A 24100-nucleotide genomic window follows, 5' to 3' on the forward strand; every position below is an offset into this window, starting at 1 on the left:
TAAGGTTCATACCTTGTTGATGACAGTGCAAATAAACTATCTCCTCTAAACGGATTGTCATAGCATAGTCCCAGTATACACTGAAAAACAATGCATGCAATAAGTAGTGAGTGATGCTACAGTCTAGTCAATTCTTGACACACCAGGAAAAAACTAACAGCAAATATTTAATCCACTGAGATCATTTACACATAATCAGAGTAAAAAGTTCAGGAAAACGTGGTGAACAGCATACACAAAACAAACAGGAATGGTTGTCTAATGCTAAACAGATTTTATGCAGTGAACCAAACCATGCACAGGGTCTACAACATAACATGGTTTGCTAGTTTGAAAGATGTCTGACTGTGTCTCAGTCAATAAACCATCTGCTGGCTGCTGGTGTGCTAAAATAGGCCTCATCAGATCAGCAGCATTTATTCAGCACACTGAGCCCCTAAGCGTCAGACAAACACTCTGCATTATTCAGTAACATCCGAGTGTTACTGAAATGACACAGTGAAGAAGAAAGAAAGCAAAACAGTGCTCATGTGTCTTTTTGGAGGCACATTATATGTTTGTTATTGATGGTATTCAAATACATGCCTTTTAGGCATATAATCCATTCGTGTGTGTAGGTAATTTTTCCTCACCTGCGTTCATAGTCCAAGTCTCCAACTGAGCCATTCATGAGTTGATTCGGTGTCCATTTCAGTGTCATGATGTCAGCAGTCTGGTGCAGAGAGAGGTAACCTGGGATTGCCTCCATGTCATCCCTCTGAAACAACCGGTAATATGAATCATGTTATTAAAAGCAGAAAGTGACAATATTTCAGTAAGTACAAACCTGAAACTAAAACTACTGATGCTGGAGTTCAAGATCTGATGTTTTTTCATTTGTCACAATGGTTTGTGTGTGAAAAAAAGATTTTAAATCAATGTAAAGTATGTAGAAAGCATACAGATGTTTAAACAAATAGTCCTGTTGGTTTAAAAGAAAATGCAATTAAACTATATGATAGTCATTTTGAGGTCTATAGGATGACAACATCATCCTAGATCCTGATTTGTGGATCTAACGTGTTTTGCCGTTTTCCTTAAGTAGACTCTTAAAATGCTGAAGAGAAGGCAGACAGTTACCGGTTGTACCAGCACATTGTTTTTGCCGAACAGCAGTGTGGCCCTGTTGTTCTGATGCAGGGACTCCACATATTCACGAGCTGATGGCGAGGGGGAGGGGCGTTCATCCATGCTGCTGCTGGAGTGCCGCTTCTGGATCTGCAAGACACAAATGCTGTCAAATCAGATAACAAACTGAGGACTAACACTCGGCCGATCATGGGCACCGAAGCCAGTGCATTTGTTCCAGATGCCACAGACCCGCCTAGTGTTGCTGGGAATGTGCAAAAGTGAAGCACAGTAGCACAAAACCGTAAAGAGTATTGTGGTGTGTATGATAGGCTGAGTTGTCCTGACTCATTAACAGCATGACAACTGAACAAGTGTGAAGGTCTAAGACACACTCTGTTCTTTCTGCCAAGACACACTACACTTCACTTAATGCATCTCAGAAGTAAATGTCTACTGGTGCATGTCAGCAAATAAAAGACATTGAGACTAGCTTTTCATGGTTTTGTCAGAATTCACACTCACACACAGTGCGGGCCTCTTGGTGGGAGAATCCTGCCGGCAGTGGCCACTATGGATGCGATGTCTTTGCACCAACTCATCAGCAGATGGGTCTGTCCAGAAGTGATCAGCCGTCTTCATTTTTGTGTACTCCAAAGCACAAGGCCCAACTGTTGCAAGACAGCAGTACAGTTAGACAGTGCCAAAGCAATCAGCCTCAGATAATCTACAACATTAAAAACAAACAGAAGAATGGAAAAAAGTATGATTTGTATTAAGAGACGTCCATTAAGAGGCTTCAGATGATCTATCCTCTTATGTGCTATTAAACATAAAAAATGTGAGGACAGTTTAGGGTTATAGGTTGTGATCTCTTCCAAGCAGATTGACAGTGTTGCTTGCTCAGGCTGGCAGCAGTGCTCATCAAGAGAGCCTCCAACTTCAGTTCAGTGAAAACAACTGTCATCGTTCACTGCTGGAAAATGAGTTAGAGTCACGTCCGTGTTGCAAACAACTTCCACTGCTTGTCAGCAAGTTTCTGTCAGTCAACCTTTTGTTCTAGTCAAGATTAGAAATAAAAAATAACCTGGTCTGCAAACTTACTTTTAGCAGACATTAAATCAAAATGAAAAGTTTGATCTGTTTTTAAGAAACACACAATTTTACTCTTGACTGGATGAATGAGGATCCAAAGGATTAAAAAGAAATAATAAGATACCAAAATGTGCTTCTTTGGCTCTTCATGCCTGCAGACAATGATCTTTTATTTTAACAGAAACCTCCTTTCAGCACATGGTATGATATAACAGTTAATCACATGAATACTTACAGTTTTACATATAATTACCTAACAATGATGCAAGGATAGGTCCATCTACAGGGTCCATCAATATAGCTTCTTTTTCGTAGTATTTACTGAAAGACAAATAAGACAGGGGACCTTTGAGGTAGTACAGTAACCATGTGAGAAAGCTGAGTAAAATTATTTTTGTCCTGTCAACACACCTGCTGTTTTCCACCAAGAAGAGGACAATCTTGTCCAGTACTTTCTCAAACAGAGCGGTCCGGATCCACAGGTTCTTGACTCCTTGTGGGTTGAGACTGGGGAGTCGGGGCATCTTGCGAAGGCTGTCCTGACTTTGCAAACTTTGACTTCGCCTGTAGAAACCAATGTAAAAAATAAATAAATAAAAATATACAGGTATATGTTTTTAAAATTCTACAAACAACATCTGCAAACAGCTAACATCATCAGCAATTCATAACTCCAAAAAGCTAAACATGAATTATTTAAAAGCTTTTCCATGAAAAAACCAAAATAGAAACATCTATTCAGACAACCAGCCATTTGCTTTCATTGTTGGGACAACCAGATAGGCTTTGATACGTGCTTTGAAGTCTTTGAAGGCTGTGATGTATGCATCTCTTACTTTGTCTCAATGATCTGTTCAAGCTCCTGGGCCTTCCTGCACAGCTCTTCAGCTGGGGGGAAGCTTTTCCCCACCTTCATGAACAGTGCTGCTATCTTGTTGCTACGCAGAAAACCAGCTGCTCGCCGTTTTAGGCCATGTAGAACACATGCCTCCACTGCAGCTGTGAGGACATAAACATGTTTGGTTAAATCTAAAAAAAGGTAATAAAAAAACAACAAAAAAAAGAAATCCCACTTTTTAATCAGGTTTAGTTTAATAGAATTAAAAAACAAACAAAACATAAACAAACACTATGAGCAGCAAAAAAATAGTTTTTGCTGCACAAGAAGTGCCAGAATTCATAAGAATGCTGTGTCAGATTTAAGCCGAGTTGAACTGAATTTCAATTATTCCACCAGGATAATCCACTAATTATCAGAGCTGCTTTGCTGGTAGACTTGAATATATAAAAATAAACAATGCATCTGTGCATAACATGACAGATTAGAGAGCGTTTCATTACCTCTAATTTCTGGTAACTGCATCTTTGCTTCTTTGTTGTACAATGTGAAAAACAGCATGAGACATCTTTCAGATACAAACATCAAACCACTCTTCACATAGGAAGCTTTATGTTAAATTTAGTTCATCCACACTTTTACTTAATCTTTTGCATTTCAGCCAATATGCAGCACTGGATACACCAGTTGTTGGCATGTTGACACACTTTACTTGACTGTGGCGAAGACCAGACACCCCACTCTCCTCTCAAGACTACGTGGCAGTGCCTGGAGCTGTGTTGACATTTGAATTCTGTCAGGACTAATCCCGTGGCTCTACTCACATAGGGTCAGGGGAAAGGCTGTGGTTGCCATGGTAACCCCTGTTGATGGAGCGATTGAGCTCTGGGAGAAATGAGCTGAGGGGAGGGGCGGCGACGACTCGTGAGTATAATGATGTTTCGCTTTCTACCGTTGTTGCACCAACAAAACCACACACAAACCTTTTCTTTCCCTCAACATGGCCCATAAAAGTCCTCTTCTCTCAACATTTCTTTTCTTCCCCCTCCCATCTTATATTTCTTAGTTTCAAGTCTCACATTGTTAAAAGAGCAAGAAGGTAAATGTCAGAGCAAAGCAGCGCATTAAAAGGTCTTGAACATAGTTCGTGCCCTTTGCTCTAAAATCATCTCTTGAATGCAGGCTTAGATGGCAAAAGTGCAAAGAATGAAAGTCACAAACCTTGCCACCTCTTTAAAGCTTCTCTCTGTCTACCAGGCTATGAAGAAAATTCAGTGTCACAGTCTCCCCAACAGCAGCAAAATGACCAAAGGTATCAGTGGTAACTCTATACACAAAGACATCAGTATGACACCTATCATGTTATGGATGTAACTTTTTTTTTGCCAAAATTCAGTGTGAAATGAAGCCATTATCTTCAAAAAAGCAGTAATTGTGCTATAAAGAACATGTGCATCATGTGCGTGGGATCAACCATTGCAAGAGTCCCACCTGGTGAAAACAACTAATGCTGTAAAGTGTCTCTAATCATCCTGTATCTGTGGCAACTGAGAGAACAAGAGACTGTTGTTGGAGTCATGCAGCTAACCAACACCTCACTCAACCAAGACAACAAAACAAGATCTTATTATAAACACTCCCTAAAAGACTTAAGACAACACCTAGTCTATATATATACATATATACATACATACATATATATATATACATACATATATATATATACATATATATATATACATATATATATATATATATATATATATATACATATACATACATATATATATATATATATATATATTATCTAAAGCTGATTATATAGAAGATGAAATCGCAAACACAATATCTAAGAAAGTATAAACCCTGTGTGATTCAAAAAGAGCACCATACAGGTGAGTTTTCCGGATGACAATGAATGCAGGAGGCGGGGTAGAGAGGGCAGGATGTGTATGTGTGTGACAGCCTGGGTAATACACACACACACACACGCACACATATCCATCCATTTTCTTTACCTACTTTATCCTGTTCAGGGTCACAGGGGTCTTGGAGTTTTGTCCAGCTGACATGGGGCCCAGAACAAGCTGCCAGCTCATAGTGGGGCTAAAAAGTCCTGTTTTTTAATACAAAACTATTCACTGAAAAGATCCAGTGAAGAAACATTTCTAGTGTTAAATGATGTTCAAAATCTAAAATTCTGCACTCTCATATTCTACTAAGAATTTTAATATGAATTGATGATTAGTTAATTTGGATGAGATTAAAACAAATCAGGGCATCCAGAGTTATCAGCAGGTGAAAGGTGAGTCAGTTTCCAGAATCTGTAGCATCTGAAGCATCTTGTCATCACCTTTGGCATTTCAGCCATGCTGTGGTTCTCTACAACACAAAAAGACCAGCTCTTCTGGTCATCACACTCTATCCTCAGCACCCTGTGGTTACGGGACTGTGGCGATGAGTCAATGCTGGATTCTCAGTAGTTTTTTAGCTAGGGACAGAGGCAAGGTCGAGGTTACCAGGACCATTTATCTGTTCATCACTGAGCATTATACATAAGTTACAAGGGAAACATTTTTAAAAAATTTCCAAAAATAGAATCCATTAAATTTTAAGGCCATAATAGTTTAGATTTGGCCCTGGTAGAGGATGTGCTGTCTGAGTTCTGTCTAGTTTAGAAGCTAATTATGAATGATAAATGTAAAAAGTTAGATTTAAGTTGGTTTCCTCTTTGTCAAATTTCTCACAAGAATGAACCACAAAAAAAAAAGATTGGCCTGGATGTTTATCCCATTGTAGATATAGTATACTTCCTTTAACATTCAGCAAAAGTAAAGTTGTGTTAATCATCAAGCAATTTAAGTTAAATTTATAACTTTATTTTAACATTACCATACTAGGTACTGCATGCATGTTTCATACCTTATACATACAAAAGGTTTAAAGACAAGCTGCACTTTCCTGATTATAATCAGGAAAATACAACATTTAAAACAGATTTTTTACATTTATATAAGGAGCAGCAAAAAATAGACTTCTGCAGTTACTGAACAGAGCTAATGGAAGCAATTGCATGAAATGATCCACATTTGCTCATTCATCCATCCATCCATTTTCTACACTCGCTTAATCTAATTCAGGGTTGTGAGGGGGGGCTGCAGCCCATCCCAGCTACTATCAGGTGAAAGGCAGGGTACACTCTGGACAGGCTACCAGTCCATCATTGGCACAGTTTTCTCATTGTTATCAAGTAAGCAAAATTGGCAAGTTAAGAGTCCCCTTTGGACCCTTTGTCATTGATATGGTAAACATTTAACACACAACATTACAGGGAAATGGGGACTGTGTTAAATAAGTATTTATCAGTAAAGTAAGAAAATGCAGAGTCTTTTTCTGCTACTTTTTATTACTTCTTGGCCTAATAAACAGTGCTGCTTTGGCACATTTTTTCTAGAGAACATTTAGCTCAGATTCATCCTAGAAAGCTCATCAAAGTAGCCTTGATGGTCGAGGTTAATGGCTCCCAAGCAGAGATGCCTCTGACTACATATTTTAACAAAATATAATCTAACGCGTTAGGATGTCCTACAATGTAATCAAATTACCGTTACTCTTCATATTCGTCCTGCGTTACTTCGGCACTCCCCACTCCTTTCACATATGATTTGAAATCAAGCGCCGTGGACGAAAGTGTATTTATCTAACTCAACACACCTTCTCATTAACGGTGGTACAGAAATTTTATGTACTCGTAAGCATGCAGCTACCTTTCTTCGCTGAAACTTGACCTTTTTTAAATCGACAAACACAAATCATTCACTGCACATGACTTTAGAAAAAAATATGATATAGAAACTTATTACCCTGGTGCATGATGGGAGGTCCGCCTCTCCACTTTCCTCATCAGAACCTATTCCAAACCGAATTGATTTTTTTTTTTTTAATAAGTCCGTTACTATTTCATTATTTTCTCATGTGTAAAAGTAAAACATAATGCAGATTTGTCTTATGCTTAACGAGAGATGTTGCTTTATTTTATTGTTATTCATTTGAATTAATGTATATGATGGTAGGGAAGAAGCACTGAATGATTTACAAAGTTAATAAGAGACTGACTATGTTCATAGAAGGTGAAAAACAATTAAAAGTTACAAGTTGCAAAACATTGTAAAGTCACCATTCGTAACTAATGCACTTTCAGTAAAGTATATGCGAAAAAAAAATCGATTGTCATTTTTTTGTTTGGGGGGTTTTAACTAATAAAGTAACTAGTAATCTAACTTAGTTACTTCTAAACCTTAGTAATCAGTAAAGTAACTAGATTACTTTTTAAAGAAGTAATCAGTAATCAGTGGTCAGATTACTTTTTCAAGTAATCTGTGGCATCACTGCTCCCAAGTGAGCTAACTGAGCTCCATTCCCAATTCTCTACTCACTCTCATCTCTCGTCAGATCTCCACTAAAAATGTACACAACAAGCTGCTAGAAGGATCACAGGAAGAATCAAAAAGAGGAGGAAGCTGGTCCACAACAGAACATCAAAAGGAGAGAGTCATCCTGAACTGTAGTGTCCACTGGGGTGCATAACTATAGTAGAGGAAAGATACACTATTAAACCAATAGATAATGTCATCACCCCAAAGCAAAGAAATGTGATAACACATTAACATGAAAGCACTAATGGAAACATATAATTTCTAATAATGCTTTCACACCAACATGAGTACAAGAGGACTTTCAGTTGTACTGTAATGAAAACCAGTGCTCTGTGACAAATTATTTTCATCACCGTTGAAGAGTGAAATAAAACTACAAAAAAGAGATTTGGGCTTAGTTGATTATGGAAAGGACATTAAACATACTTAAGTAATGCTGGTTTAACAGGGTTTCAAGCCATGCAATAAAATCTTCTTCACACACCAACATCAAAACAAGCTAAACTTGGGCGTCACTGTGCGGGGATCTTATGTAATGACCCAAACAAGACCCCAAACCCAACTTTATATTTATTTTAGTCTTGATGGCTCCCTTACACTTTCAATTGCCTTCTTAATACTTTGCTTTAAATTATTATTGAGTTAGTGAACAGACTTTTAGACAGTGTTTTGCTTGTTTTTCTCACTCTGACATTGAAATAGAAATCACCCTCTGCCACACCAACTAAGTCTAATGCAAGTGTACAACTGCATTTTCACAGCAAATATGAGCAGACAGAAAAATAGACCTGAAAGTTTCTCTATATTTTCACTGGTGCGTCTCTATGCACATATTAAAGTGGAACCATGACAACCTCTCATTTCTTTGCATTATTTCTCTACATGTTAGGCAGAGTTTATGTAAAGGGAAGGTTTGCTGCTCTTCACTTGTTTACGTCATGAAAATACTAGCTCACATTTTAATGCCTTCCCAAGAGTCTCATCATGTACCTTGAACACACACTTTGTTTGGACATCTTTCTCTTTGCTGTGAGCCAGTTTGGTGCGAGATGAGTTTTTTTGTTTTAATTCACACAAATAAATGCAAATATATCTGATTCCTGATTGCAGCTTTGGTGTAAGTGTAAGTGTCTTAATGTGAGCAGGGTGTTTTGCAAAGTAATCATACTGTGATTTCTCACTGGGAGGCTAGAGTATTCTTATTTGGTAAATTAGTAACCTTAAAATATTACATTTGTATCAGATATTATTGTAGCAGCTAAAATCTCCAGTTGGTTTTTTTTCTAACAAATGCAGCAGAATCTTTGAAAATAGATTATTTTTACTTGGAAATTTATTTAATGGACCAGCAACTTCACTCTTATCTCTTCTGGTTAAAAATGGTTATTTTTGTTTGCAAAAGGAAGCCTCAAAAGTTTAATCACCCCTGCTCCACTCAGACTAGTGACTATTTGGAGGTTGTCCTGTCCAGCTCACGACATCGCCTGTGCCCATCTTTAGTGCATGAGCTTAAATACTTCACCTAAGAAGCTGTGGGTACAAAGCATGCCTGGTGAGGTCTGCAGAGGGTTCACCACACTATGTTCATATTTGCAGTGTTTTTCTTAATAGTAAAACCTTAATTTTTTTAAAGTTATATCCCAGTCTTCACTGTATTATTTAACCCATTAAACTTGGACAAAAACAATGTATTTTGTTAAGATGGATTTCTGAGTAACCTTTCAGTCTTGGAATGGATTTATCATGAAACTGTGAGAGGTGTGTAGGAAAGCATTTGAGACAACATAAAGAAGTAATGATGTGGGTTTAACATAAAAAGTTACCACTAGAATTGTGTTTTGCTCATCTGCCTTCCTACACAGAGATGGGATTAAAGCCACTAACAGGTGAAATCATGACAGTGTTACCTATCAAAGAGTGGGAGCAAATGATTAGGCAGTTGTTGAAGACAGTATGTTGCAAGTAGGAAAATAGCCAATTTAAGTATCTAGGTAAATTTGAAAAGAGCTAATGTAATGGAGTACAACATCTCCAAAACAGGAGTTCTGCCGTAGTGTTACTGGTATACAGTGACCTATGGAAAGACAACTTGTGAACTGGTGACAAGGTCATGGGCAGCTAAGGCTCAGTGATTCCTGTGGAGATCAAAGGTTGGCCTATGTGGTCTAATCTCACAGAAAAGCTACTGTGGCACAGAAAACATTGATGCTGGCCAGGACATAAAGGTGTCAGAGCACACAGGGCATCTAAGCATGCTGTGTATCATGCTATGTAGCTGCAGACCCTTCAGAACATCTGTTCTAATGCATCTTCCTATAATGCCTTCTATGCCAGTATAGCAATGGAGCGAGAGGTTAGTCTCTTCTGATGAATCACATTTTCTTTTACATCACATGGGTAGCCAGGTGCATGTGCACTCAGAAGAGGTGGAGACAGGATGCAGTAGTTGCAGAGCACAAGAGTAAATGTTTTGTGATGGTCTGTGTAAAGCTCAACTGGAAAACCTTGGCTTCTGGGATTCAAGTGAATGCTACTTTGACACAGACCACCAACCTTAGGATGGTTACAGATCACATACACACCTTTCTGAAATCTATATTGCATGATGGCAGTGAGAATCAGGCACTCTGCTACACTGCAAGTTTAATATTCAAAGATTTTATGGATTTGATTTTAGGAATTAGTGTATAGTTTTTAATACTATTTTAGTGCTTTTATTTCGGCTTACTTGGTTTTATTCCTGTAGAATTACCTACATTCTGATTATTGAGTAGCAGTCATCCACAAGGCCTGCTGGTGATACCTGTCTGTTTATGTTGAGTAGGTATGGTGTATTGTACTGGGATGGAAGCCCTGCTACACTGTCCATGACAAATGTCCCTTTCTATCTATTTCTATTTCTATCTAATATCCAGTATACAATTTTATATTTATGTGTATTGCGACAGATTTTGTTTTAAAATGAGGCATTGTAGATAAATATAGCCGATCATACTAGTAGCAATAATATGTTATCCTAAGCAGCTGAAGTTGCTAGAGGCCTCAGCCTTTATTTGGAGAAAGTATGGTATGACCATGTGAGTATGTTCAGATTAGGAGGTAAATTTCAGAAAAAAGGGCTTCACCCCTTTGCTAGATTTTTCAGGAACCTGAACATTAAGCCTTTTCAATTTTGCAGAAATGTTCATTGTAAAGGTTAAAAATCATCAAAAGTTGAATGTTTACTCACCACAAAAAGAGACAATATGACTGCTGTCTTCATGAACAAATTTCCTGGTGACAGCTTCCTCCATAATCTGCTTTACCTGTCAATGACAAAGCAGACTCTGGATGACTCATTCATTAATATTCCACAACTCACAAACGGTCTGTAATTGGCTTGTTGGCAGGAATTTGACTAAGTGATAAAAGTATAATTAAGTGAATTCATTAATCAAATGCACTGCTGTGTAAAAAACAATCAAAGAAGTAAAAATATATAAAATGAGGGCACAGCTAAGTAAAAAAAAAACAAAAACAAAAAAAAACAGGCTTTTGATGTTACGGGGAGGGAAATCTATGAGAATGAAAGACTGCATATTTAGTTGTTGGGTGAGTCACCAGCTCTCATCCAGAGGACTACTGGGATATGGAGGTGGTGTATTGGGGGGCAAAGGGAGGGGAATTCACTCATCACAGACCCCAGCTTCTGAACAGTTCATAATCCTCACCAGGAACAACCAGTAAGGATTATCATCTGCGTCAAACTCTTATGGCGTCCACTTCATATGCTCTTTTCAAAAAAACGACAGAGGTCAGATACACATGCTGACAAGGTAACACTCATTAGTCTGGCTTTGTTGTCACGGCAATGTGTCCATCTCCTCGCTGCTACAGACCAACAGTAAAGACGTCTGGTGAATCAGTCCCTCCGATGACTATGGAGACTTTCCCCTGTGTGAGCACCGCTCTGCAATCTGCAATGGGAATATCAACCTCCGGACACAGCCACACAGAGAGCTGTAATTTCCTGCTAAATGAGTCTGTCCACAGTGACCATATTATGCTGCCATGTTAATCGTCTACATTCACAAACATCCTCACACACACATACGTGTTGGTCCTATACGTGGCTGTCTTTGTGACAAGGTTAATTAGCATTAGCTATTCTTTATAGCTCCATAAGAATCACAATAATATATCAAAGCCTAAATGTAATCTTTTAGTCTAAAACTGAATCAAACTGAGGTCAAATCTTAACTTGGAAACAGCCCACAGATGTGTTATGTGAGTTTGATACAAAATGAGCCGAGCCCCAGTGTATGATGTTTCCTATGCTCTATTTTAAACCCTTTTTCCCAGTCTACACTTTGATGCTTTTCTTCAGTAAATCTTTTCTCAATGAGGCAGTCAGATTTTCACAAAGCAACATACGCCCTAACAACATTAGGTTTTATGGTTTTATTGTTTGATTATAAAGTTTTAGGTTAGGATTACATTTTCCCACCATGGTTCAACTTGTGGATATCAGTTATATAGTTTCCTGTCTATATGGAGATTAAGTATGACATAGCTTTCAGCATCAGAGAATGCTTTCTGACATTTAAAGGCATAGTGTGTATGATGTAGCATACACAGAACTGATGCTGAATGGCTAAAATGACTAATTCTAACCAAGTGAACACCTACCACCTTCCCCCAATCAGGAGAGAAACAGAAAATGTTCACTGAGTCCAAAGTTGGTTTTTGCACAAGTTTTTTTTTATTTTTATTTTTTTTACGAGAATTTAAATGTAAGTCAAAACACAACAGTTCTAGTAATGCCATATTTAACGTGCTCCACTCTGCACAGTGATGCAGATGCTGACAGAGAAGCTGCACCAAAAATATCTGGTGAGAGTAAAACCAACATTAATGGCATCCATCTTTGGGACTCAATAAGCAAAACTTTCATCCATGAAGCCTATGATTTGCACTGAAAAAGAATCAAGTCTTTAAAACTTGTTCAAAATGTCAAAGTAAAGACTGAAAATATAAGCTACTGTTTTAATGTCAATATGAGCTTATTAGAAGTATTATTATCGTATCATTAAATATTATATACTATATGGAGCTAATTCAAAAATCTGAAATTTCCTGTTTCTGAAATCTTGTTTTGATTTTAACGTTAAAACAACAAAGCAGTACCAAAAAGAGTTGAATAAAAAGCACTAAGGTGCTTTTAGAAATAGGTAGAGATATCCAATCAAGTACAACTTGCTCATATTAGGCTCTTAAACCCTTTTCTTTACTGAAACTTTTCTGATATATAAATATTTTTAAAATGTGGGGTTTGCAGACATTTATAGATATATTAGAAAACAACTAAATGTGAATTTCTGTTTGCCTGAACAAAACAATCAAACAGTCTCATCAATTTAATCCTAAATATTAAGTAATCTCCTGGTGTACAATCTTTCACCCTATTCATGTTGCCAATACAACATACACAGTGGCAGTCTGACGAGACCCTCACCAGCTCCACTCAGTAGACTTCTATAAAAACATGCGTTCATATACACAAACATAGCAACATGGGAGACTTATTTTCACTTGCTTCCTCCTTTGTACACAGAAAGCTGGTTGATTTGCTCACTTTTGTTTCCTCATCTCTCTCATTTGGGCCTTTAAAGAATATAAGTAAAAATATATATAAAAACTTGTAAACCACAGATTCCACATGGGTGAAACACCCATACCAATGGTGTCAGAGCAGCCAACCAAGAGTTTCTGATGCTGGTATAATGACAGCCTCAAAGACTCAGACCAGAGTAACCAACTAAGGGAGGTAACCATCAAAGGCTACACCACCATTGACAAGACACTGCTTCCTGGTAAGCTGAAAGGGTGGTGCCTGCAGTTTGGACTGCTCCCCAGTCTGATGTGGCCCCTAACAGTTAATGAGGTTCTAATCACCAAAGTCGAAACTGGAGAGGACAATCAATTTCTGTATTAAGAAATGGCTTGGACTCTCACTGTGCCTCAGTAGCATCGGCTTGTATGGACGGGGTGCTCTGGAACTACCTGTCTCCAGCCTCACTGAAGAATACAAGTGCACCAAAGAGATGCTGGACATGACTCTGTCTGAGTCTCATGATGCAGCAATACAAGCAGCTGCCCCCAGACTGACAACTGGGAGAAGATGGACTTTATCAGAGGCTGTACAGCAAGTCAAATCTGCTCTAAGGCACGGAGACAAAGTAGGAACAGGGAACAGGGAAGACCAGGATTTGGATTTTGGACAAGTCAACTAGTCTTCACCAAGAGAAGAAGTGGTAGAGGAGGTTCGGCGCCAAGAGGAGGTAGAAAGATGCACAAAGGCAGTGGTCCAGACAGGGACAGTGGACCAGTTGGGAAAAATGGAATAGTGCAAGCTCACCTGGAGCGACTTTTGGGAAATGGAAGGAAGCAGACCCAGCTTCATCATCAGAGCCACCTATGATGTTCTTCCAACTCCCCAAAACCTACACCAGAGGCTTGGAGAAGATACCACATGTGCGCCAAACATCTGCAACATTGAGGAATATCTTTACCGGGTGCAAAACCAGCCTGTCTTAAAGCTGCTACACCTGGAGGCACAACCAGGTCTTGTGTTAGCTGGTGATCACTCTAGAAGAAAGGATAACCACCGCCAATCCCCTCCCTCATCTCATGCATGAACTCCAAAGCACCACTCTTCTCTCAGAGCAGACAAACATCCGGTCAAGACATTGCCAAAAGCTAACGTGACCCTCCTTGACCCCACCCATGACTGGGAAATGTGGGTTAACCTTGACCAGAAACTTGTTTTTCCAACAGAAATATTAACAACTACCCTCAGACCAGACCTCATGCTCTGGTCAACTTCTAAGAAACTCCTGTACACCCTGGAACTATGGGAAGCTGCTACATAAGAGATTCATGACCAGAAAAGCCTGAAATATGCAAAAATAGCAGCCTAGGCAGAACAACGAGGCTGGCGTACTAAGGTGTTCCCTCTAGAAGTTGGATGCAGAGGGGTTGTTGCCTGAAGAGAATGGGGGTCAAAGGACAGGCCTTACAACAAGCAGTGAAGTCACTCTCAGAAGCTGCAGAAAGACGCAGCAACTGACTGCAACTCAAGCAGAAAGACTCCAGCTGGGTTGCACGATGACCACTGACGGGGGGCACAGAAGGGGGCATACCTGGGACGGCAGTTGCTACCACTGAGCCCTCTGGAGGTGTCCTGGGCCTAAATCAGCAAAAAACTGAGGATGAAGGGTGCCCACCTGATGACCCCAATAAGCTCTCCCACCCAAAAACACCAATAAAGAAGCAATGCTGATTATTATAGGGATTGTACCATCAAGTTCTATAAGCTCTACTTGGGTAAAGTATCTGAGCTCAGGAAACCTGCAGGTTTCTATGGAAATGTCACGATTCTCAGAGTGGATCACTTTGACCAAAGAGATGCATAAAAAACATTTGCTCATCTCTGAAATAAACAACAGTAACTGCAGCTTTTACAGTTGCTTATAGCATTGAGATATTTTCACTTCAGGTATCATCCAATCAGGTCCTTGTGAGCTCAGTTAGTGCCAATAAAGCAGGAACCTTCCCTGGATGTGATTTTTTAAAGTGGCCACATCTGTTAATACTGCAACAAACATGTTTTTACCTGAGTTTATAGTTAAAACAATGCAGGCAATGTTATGACAACCATTAAATACCTGTGTTGCAGCAAAGCCTGAGAAATATCCTCTGACTAACAACTGTGGCTTGAAGGCAACAACCAGCGATGAAAGATCTACAGAGCACTCCAATTATGTCCTGCAATAACAGAGCCAAGACATAAGACCCAGATCCAGAGACAAAGCCTCATAGACTAATTTTCACCCATCATTATTCATTATCTCTTTGGCTTGTGATGAATGAAAGGAACACATAATAAAAAAAAAAAAAAATTTCATGGTTGTTATTCATGTTAATTTAATGCATGCAGATGGAGTTGGCTGGATGATGTTGAAAATATCTATTTTACAGGCACTTTAGAGACTTTCTGTGGATGTTGTGATCTGAACTTTTGTTCTCAGCATGAGATAATTTTCACATGAGACTACATCAAAGCTTAGCTGGAGATTCAGATTTTACTTGAACAGAATCGTCTAGTTCCTTAGGATTTAATTTGTTTCTAAGAGGTGATAAAGCAATTTCCCCTCTCCAGGTAATCCTAATAATTCATTTCAAAACCTCATCATGAATACATTCACCTATAGGTTAGATACAGTTTAACTGATAGAGTAATAATTGCTATCAGTGTCCATATCACTGATGATTTTCCTGTAGAAGGAATATATTAACTCTGTCCATTAAGACACCACCAGGAAACAGAGAGTCTCCATAAGCTTAAAAAAATTTATAAAATCAGAAGCTGGGGGTATGCATTAAAAAAGAAAAAAAATCCAACAGCAAAATAAAGGCTGTAGCTCTTTTTCTCTTGTATTTTCTGAATATGTGATATTTGAACTGGCACCGAGATAAATGAGATCAGAGCATGACAAAATAACACAGACAGCCGGAGAGAGGCTCTGTATCAAAGCTGAAGCAAACAGGAGTTCCCGTCCAAACCATTTTTGTGCCAGAAGGTAATTCTGCTGTTACAGACTCGCTGGCTAATGGCCTACATCCAGGTACGTCTGAGCAGACTGATGGCTTGAAACCAGCTGGACAGGGAGAGCGCGTAAACACACAGCATAGATACCATACGGTTCAACCCACACTGAGCAACAATAATCAGGAACCAATGGAGAAATAGATTATTATAAAGGAATAGAAATACACCAGTAAAACACATAAATGTGGTCAAGCAAAAAATAAAAAAAATGAAACTTTCAGCATATTTGAACAAGCAAGTAACTGAAAGAGTTTCTATACATCTAGTTAGTATACTGGAGTAGAGCCAAACAGATAATTAGCTTTTTCAATCTTTCACACAACAAAACTATTAATAGATGTAATGTTTTTTCTTAGAGAAAAAAACATTTTGGGCCTCAGAAGTCAGTATTACATCTTCTTGTGGGTGATTTTCACAACGTATAACAACTTAATTAGCCTACATCCCATGTTTTAGATTCCTCCATAACATTTTTTTTTAATTCTAATCCAGATTTGGATTCTGTCTTTCTGTCTTACCCTTCTTCAAATCAGGATCACGTTTATTTATATTCATATATGTATTTTAATTAATAGGCAGCATTTTTCCATGGGATGTATTTGTATAACATAATCGGATATGAAAATCCTTTAACTCACATGGATTAATGCTGATCCTTAATGAGAAGATCAATTCTGAGTTTACAGTGAGCGCTCACACTAACATACTGGTCCATCCACAGACTCAACTTGTCCACACTTGCTGCTTCGTAGCAAACAGACAAAGAGCAACGGAGAATGAACCTCAGCGAGGACATAAATGTGTACTCAAAGCAGTTTTAATCATGGCAGGGGTCTGGTATCCACAGATAAGACTGCTAACAGGATGCAGAGGAAGGCCCATCAGACCAGAGACTTTTCAGTTTTCCTTTCACAAGAACCAGGAAGTGATAATTATGTTTTTGTTTGGCAGAAATAAAGTCTAGCAATTTATGAAGCAACTTCAGGTGAAAGGTAAAAACACACACATGTGCATTTTATGCAAATTATATAAAACAATGAGGTGGAAAATGTGCTTTGGACAAATCTGGCCAGGAAAAGTCAGTATATAACAATCTGTTCAGCTAGCTCTATTATTGTTCAGTTTTTATTGCAAATGTTTAGTGAGATGTGGGGGATGTTGAGAAAACATTCCCAAAGAAAGAGTGAAAAAAAAAAAAAACAAAACAAAAAAACTCAACAGCTAAGCAAACATCTCTAGAAACACAATGAAATAACACGCACATCCGAAGAGGAAATTCTAAGTTTCAGTATCAAGGTTTAATCACGTGCAATTCATTCAATGTTAAAAGAACATAGTAAAAATATTTCCTGTATGGAGATTAAATTACATTATCTATTTAATAATTTATTTAGTTATTTTTCTACCTACCTGTAGGACCTCTGATAGCAAAGTTAATGCTATTTTGCATCTATTTTCAGCTACTTGAAGATTTTCACTGTGGAGTTATAGATCTGATCCAAAACTTTATCTTAAATGTGCTTAACTGATCATTAGTCTCTTTATAAGTAAACATTAGTTTACTAAGCCTGAACTTTAAAGCTACAGTCCAAATGGTTTAGGAATTTAGGCCTTCACATCTGATGAACACCATGAAGCTCTTCAACCAGAACTGTTACTGCAAACGTGTTCACATGAAGTCAGAAGTCTGTTTTAGTTGGTTTGAAGCTACCCTGAACTTTCAGACTGTGATGCAGGTGTTACGAACAACAAATTACACAATTTCCTCACAGGATCAATAAAGCATTCTCTTTCTTTTTTATTCTTTCGTGTTTTGATGAATGAGTGAATCAATGAATCTGGATGTTAATGAAACTTGACTTTTCCATCTCAGCATCAGCTCTATTTATTTTCATATGATAGTAGAATATTACAGTTTTTCTTTCTTTTGCATAACAGTCATGAAATTGTCAGAAATTTGTATGGAACCATTAAACGAACAGCTTTTTGCATCTTTGTTTGCATCATTAAATAGACAACATGTCTCATCAGGATCTCTTAAAATGTCTATTGAACGTTTCCTGACTAAATAAACTCTTTGATTATCTGCAAATATCAAAAACTCTAAAAGAAAACCTTACTGTGGTTCAGCATTAGACTAAATCATTGCAGCTGCATTTTTTCTGAATTACTCTGTCTTGGTGCAGCTGATTGAATTACTGGAGCTCCTCCCATGCTGTGCCTTATAGCTCATTACAGACATTTCATACAAGTACACTCTTTATGCTATAAAACTAACAAATGGTTTTGTAAATGACTAATGGTTTGCTTTGTCATGAAACCACAAACCCCTGACTACAATTTCCTTTGTGCTGGTTCTCCACCCAATTACTGAGTTGCAGCACTATCACTCGAACATCAAATTAGGAATACGAGGTATAATAAAGAAATTTAATGGGAATTATCTTAATATTTCTCTAATCTTTCATTAGAGGAGTCATATCACAGCTGTGGTCACATTTAGCCCTCCCCAGGTGCCAACATCAGCATCAGACAGCGCAAACAGTGTGAGAGTGAGACAGGCTTTGTTAGAACTTACATAGGAAGTTTCTGTGTGTACAGGGCGAACTATACAACCTCATACAAACCAACATGTTTGTTTTTCCAACACGGTAACTGCTGAGCTGAAAACACCCACCTCCTTCTTGACGGTGCGCAGCAGCTTCTGACGAGTCTCTGCCTCTACAACAGAAAACATGATCCACACAGGAGATTTTCATTCAGTGTGAAGACCAGCTCAGTCCATGCTCTTAGAAATCACAAGTCTGGCTGTAATAATGAGAATGTACATATTTTCCCCCACCTGCCATGATTGTTGCCATGGATCCTGTCTCCTGTCTGCGAACAGCACCCCTCCCAATAACTGAGTGCTGCTGCACACCGAGATGAGGGTCGTGACTCCACCTCTTAAAGATGAATGCTTTGCTGCTATTGGCTGCATCAAATGTCAATAAAACGACCTGAAATTGGAAGTCATCTCTCAGTGCCAAAATCTGTGTATTTTTTTTTTTATTTATCAGCCATTAAGTGTGGCTGCCTTCACCAATATTCATTTATCAAAGTATTCTGTCTTAAAATGAAACTGGCTGGTGATACTTTTCAGGATTTGAAAGATTGTTTGATCTGCAGCATAACAACTGCACCAAGAACAACTTTCCATATAATCACCTAGTACTGGCTAGATAAACGTGTGTAAACCAAAGACCAACTAAATGCGTTTGTATTGGCTTTTTTTGTCCAGATTCTCTGACAAGAAAATGTTTAGTCTTAGTGCCATCTTGTGGTCAGGGTGTGAAAATACATTGATGAATTTTTCCCCATCATCGTTACTCCCACTTTAACTGAAAGCCATACAGAATCCTGACATTGTGTTCAAAGCACCTGATGATCAAGACCAAACCTCCAAAAGTCCGGCATACCAAGTCAAATATCTGGCTTAACGTGGGTGAAAACAACAACAACAACAACAAAAACTCTAACTGTTTTAAGTAACTGGCAACAAACTCCTGTTGCTGACAGGTCAACGTTTGACATCTAATACTAATGCTTGCAGACATCTGCTTTAGCTTTAGTTATCCACTTTAAATAAATTAAATTAACTAAAATTAAAATATTTTATTCAGCCCCTGAGGGAAACTGTAAAGACAATTTACAGAAAATTATACAGAAGACAAAAATCTACAACTCATGCATTTTATTGTGAATGACATCCATGATTAAGTTATTCTATTACGATAGTTAGAAACTCAGCTCATACTGTCCAGAAGATGGCAATAGTGTCATTTTAAATTTTGACGGTCAAGGCTCCTAAGAAACAAAAAAACAAAAACCATATTTATTACATTTTATCCACTTTTATTGAAATGTGGCAGCAGTTTTTACACTTATGTGGAGTTTATGAGTGAGAGCAGTCCACAAAGGTACCATATGAGTCATAATATAAGCAAGAGGAGTTGGTGTAGGCTTCAGTGATCTTAAATCTGAAGTTGTGGTACTGAAGTATCTGCATCTGCCTGAAGGATTGAGCTGTCAGGTGGATCAGGTGGTGAAAAGATAGGGTAATAATGCAAGATGACATCCTGAGAGAAGCAAGGTTGGACCCCTTTTCCCTCAACCCAGGATTTCCTCTCTGGGATGACTCACACCTTGCAGTGGCTTTAGATAATTTGAGGTAATAGCTAGTCTTGTTAAATGTCATAGCAGGACTTCTGCCTGAGCAATTAGCACACCAGAGCTCCTCACTAGTTAGACACTTGCCAGCTTATCTGTTTGTGTTAAAATCTCAGTGTAGACCTAATGATCATTGGCAGACAACACATTTTTTTCTGAGACAATAATATGACGCACTGCAACATGTTAAGATCTGATTCATAGAAACAAAAAAATATCTGAGATTAAAGATTCTGGTTTCTCCTCTTTGTCACAGTGGGACAGAAAACAGATACGAGTTAAAATTGAGACAAACAGAATGCAGAGGAACATCTATAATGTACATGACCACAACTGGAAAGTATTTCAAATCATTTCAGCCCTTTTGTTAAATAACACTGCTGTGTCATATCCATGTCTCCCTGCCTGTGAGCAGTGGGCTTGGACAGGGGCCAACATGCACATGTCCATGTGTGATTAGAGTCGACATGCTCTAACAGGCAGCAGGGCGTGTGATGGAGGTTCCTGTCAGTCTGATGCTTATCTGCCCATGTATGCCAATGCAGATTGACAGGATAGTGAGTTTGAGAAGGCCAGTGCTACCATGGTTTGTTGTTTTGTTGTGATGCTATTGGCCCTCAGGGGCCCCTGAACCTTAGCTGAACAACCACTGCCATTTCGCTGAGACTGTTTACTCTTCAGTTTACTAAGTCTGACAGTGAGACATCTATCTATCTATCTATCTATCTATCTATCTATCTATCTATCTATCTATCTATCTATCTATCTATCTATCTATCTATCTATCTATCTATCTATCTATCTATCTATCTATCTATCTATCTATCTATCTACCTATCTACCTATCTATCTATCTATCTATCTATCTATCTATCTATCTATCTATCGGCTTAGCTCTTTCTTAAACATTTAGCACATAACAATGTTATCAAACAAACATTTTGCATTTCATCATTTTCCAGTTGTAGGTGATGAAGTCAGACAGCAAGTCATGTGACACCAGGCCAGACAGCATGGCTACCACATGGTCTTTAAGTGACAATTTTACAATAGTGCTGGATATCTCTTGTCCAATCTCAGACGGTGTCATATCCATTTACCAGAGTAACTTCATTTCCTGCACTCTCTCTGCTCACAGATCTGCATGACTGCTGCTCTCTAGATACGTGGTTAGTAGTCTTTTAAAACTGCTCTGGGCTAAAAGTGGTGGATTTGATTAAGTAATTTTTATCAGGTTTTCCTAATGACTGCAGTTGAGCTACTCTGATTTGATTTCACTGTCTTCACTAAACCATATTATCAAAGGATCAGGATACCAAGATGGTTCAAGATGCTAATTATAGCTTTCTGCATCAATTTGGTTGTAAGTTAAAATGAACTGACTGCTCATCAGTTTGAACTGGATCATGACTTTTTCACCAAACCTGCTCAACTTTTGTATATTAAAATCAGAAATTGTAAATAAAGATATACAATTTCCCTTAAAATTACTTTTCTAAGGGGCAGGATGTTGAGGCAGCACAACATTATGTTCCAACACATATAAACCCATAAAATAGTTAGTACAAACTGAAGAACCTAGTGGATAACATGCACAAGATCGTTAATTCCTCAAAAGCAAGTATTCATGTCAATGAGACTGTCAGAGCCATCAAAATTAAATGCCCTGTCACCACTGAGGATAAACAAGGTACTCAGATGGCTTAGTCATGTTTTCATTATGACACACATGTCACATTTCATTATGACAGTCTAACCTGTAAGTGTTTTTTAAGACAGCACTACACACTAGATGTACAGATATTTAAAAAACTACAGTAAAGTTAGACATTACTGTACATTTCTTTCACATTTTCCCTTCATATGCTCTTTGTCATCTAACAGTAATTTGTTCTCAGCATTTTGCACAAAAACATACACTTCAGTCACTTATATACAACAAACTGTCAACCCTTGGGTAGGGAATGCACAGCTGTTACTACAGTAACAGTGCATCAGGACGTTGCTGTCTGTATGGCCACATATTTTCATCAACATCACATCGGATATCATCCCGTGCAATGCAGTGAGGAAAGTATCTCCTCAAGTGGTGAATCCACCCTCTGCAGGACTCTGCTGTGATCTCGTTGCATCCTGCATCTATGGCTGCTAGCAGAGCCATTTGAGTATGTGGATGCTGGCTGTACACCTTCCGCCTCCAGACAGAGAAACACTATTCTATAGGATTTAGTGGAAGCTGAGGGTCAGCTGAGAGCAGTTGTTCGATTTAGGAGACATTACAGGAAAATATTATAAAGAAATGTTTAAAACAGGTTTTGATAACTGCTTTATTTTGAATGTAATGACTTAAGCAATGAAATAAGGACCATGTTTTATGAGGATTGATTATGAAGTTCTGCTAAGTATAGTTAATATTGACTGATATGACTAAAGAAAATGATAATGTCATAAAATAGTAGAGAATTGTATAAAAGCAAATGTTTCATGTTCAAAAGCATTTGCAGTTTGATCAATGCTATGAGAAATGATACACTGATGTGCAGAAATTACAAATTTTTTTGGAGTTTGAGCTAATAGTTTTGGGAATGTAAATTCTGATGTGAGAAATGCACCTAAGCAACTGAGAAAACTGTAAGATATTTAAAAGAGCCTATTTCTGAACAAAAAAAAAAAAAAAAAAGAGAGAGAGAGAGAGAGAGAGAGAGAGCAATTTAACAAGTTTGATTTTTGTTCTCATCTGCTTTGGTTCATTTGTTTAATCAGATTTAAATGTTATGTTCCAAAAGTTAAGGATCTTCAGAGTTATTGTAAAAATACATTTGAATTCTTTATTAGTTCACAACAAATACATTTTTACATGGACCTCAGAATGTAATAATTTGAAAGGTTTATTGTTCTAATAAAACGTTCTTTATGTTAAAACACATTTTGGGTTTTAACAATGACTTTTCATGTTATTAGAAATAAATACCTATCATATTGTATCAAAGAACACTTTGTTTAATATGTTTTTATAATGCAAGTGTTTAATGTTTAAATTGTTATGTTTTACCTTGTCATACGAATGAATGAATGAATGAATAAATAAATAAATATATATGTGTCGTGTAATAATTAGAAATTCTTCCCATTAAACATTTTATTGTCATGTTATAACATTTTAATAATGTTATAATATTATTCAAGAATGCCAAATTTTAACATTAATAATAAATTGTTTGAAAAAAAAAACAAAAAAAATATTCACATTATAAAGTTCCTTTTCCCCCTTCAGTGGCAGCAAAATGCTTCTGTAACATAAGGACAACATTTTCTTTTTTTATACAGTTTGCACAAAACTGAGCTATTGGCAGAGAAATTGTCATAAACTCCATTACTCATGTAGACTTCAAAGTTTCATTAAATGTACAATATTTTCCAGGTATTTTCAAATGTACATTTAACAAAAAATGATGACATCATCTTTGACACCACTGCCATTGTCCATTTTACTGATAGATAAAGCCAGAGCATAAATTATTATTATTATTATTATTATTTAAAAAAATGAATGACAAAAACTACCTAGAGTTTATAATGAGATGTGCAGAGAAATAATCCAGTAGGTGAATATGAAACTCAATGACAGCAAAAAGCAGTTTGAGAGAGTCACTTGCAGTAATGTTGATTTCAGCTAATTCGAGGGTTGTGGTGCTCTGCATCTCATATATATATATATATATATATATATATATATATATATATTTATGGCCACTAATACAACCT

At 37.6% G+C, this 24100-nt stretch overlaps 1 protein-coding gene across 9 annotated transcripts in view; it reads right to left on the reverse strand.

Moving 5' to 3' along the window:
* The window catches only part of sgsm1a (small G protein signaling modulator 1a), a 30805-nt gene extending 11756 nt beyond the window's left edge, over positions 1 to 19049 (reverse strand). For all 9 annotated transcript variants that reach the window (XM_042000024.1, XM_042000022.1, XM_042000025.1 and 6 more), the window contains exons 1-10: positions 18969 to 19049; positions 18804 to 18847; positions 10706 to 10781; positions 3039 to 3201; positions 2614 to 2766; positions 2456 to 2523; positions 1633 to 1778; positions 1120 to 1257; positions 633 to 757; positions 13 to 80 (exon numbers count right to left, since the gene is read on the reverse strand). In XM_042000024.1, the coding sequence (XP_041855958.1) occupies positions 13 to 80; positions 633 to 757; positions 1120 to 1257; positions 1633 to 1778; positions 2456 to 2523; positions 2614 to 2766; positions 3039 to 3201; positions 10706 to 10781; positions 18804 to 18847; positions 18969 to 18987 (1000 nt within the window). In that variant the 5' untranslated portion in view covers positions 18988 to 19049. The remainder of the gene's footprint in view (positions 1 to 12; positions 81 to 632; positions 758 to 1119; positions 1258 to 1632; positions 1779 to 2455; positions 2524 to 2613; positions 2767 to 3038; positions 3202 to 10705; positions 10782 to 18803; positions 18848 to 18968) is intronic.
* Between the last annotated feature and the right edge of the window lie 5051 nt (positions 19050 to 24100).

The sequence above is a fragment of the Melanotaenia boesemani genome, chromosome 11 (genome assembly GCF_017639745.1).
Source record: "Melanotaenia boesemani isolate fMelBoe1 chromosome 11, fMelBoe1.pri, whole genome shotgun sequence".
In the NCBI taxonomy this organism is placed as follows: Eukaryota; Metazoa; Chordata; class Actinopteri; order Atheriniformes; family Melanotaeniidae; genus Melanotaenia; species Melanotaenia boesemani.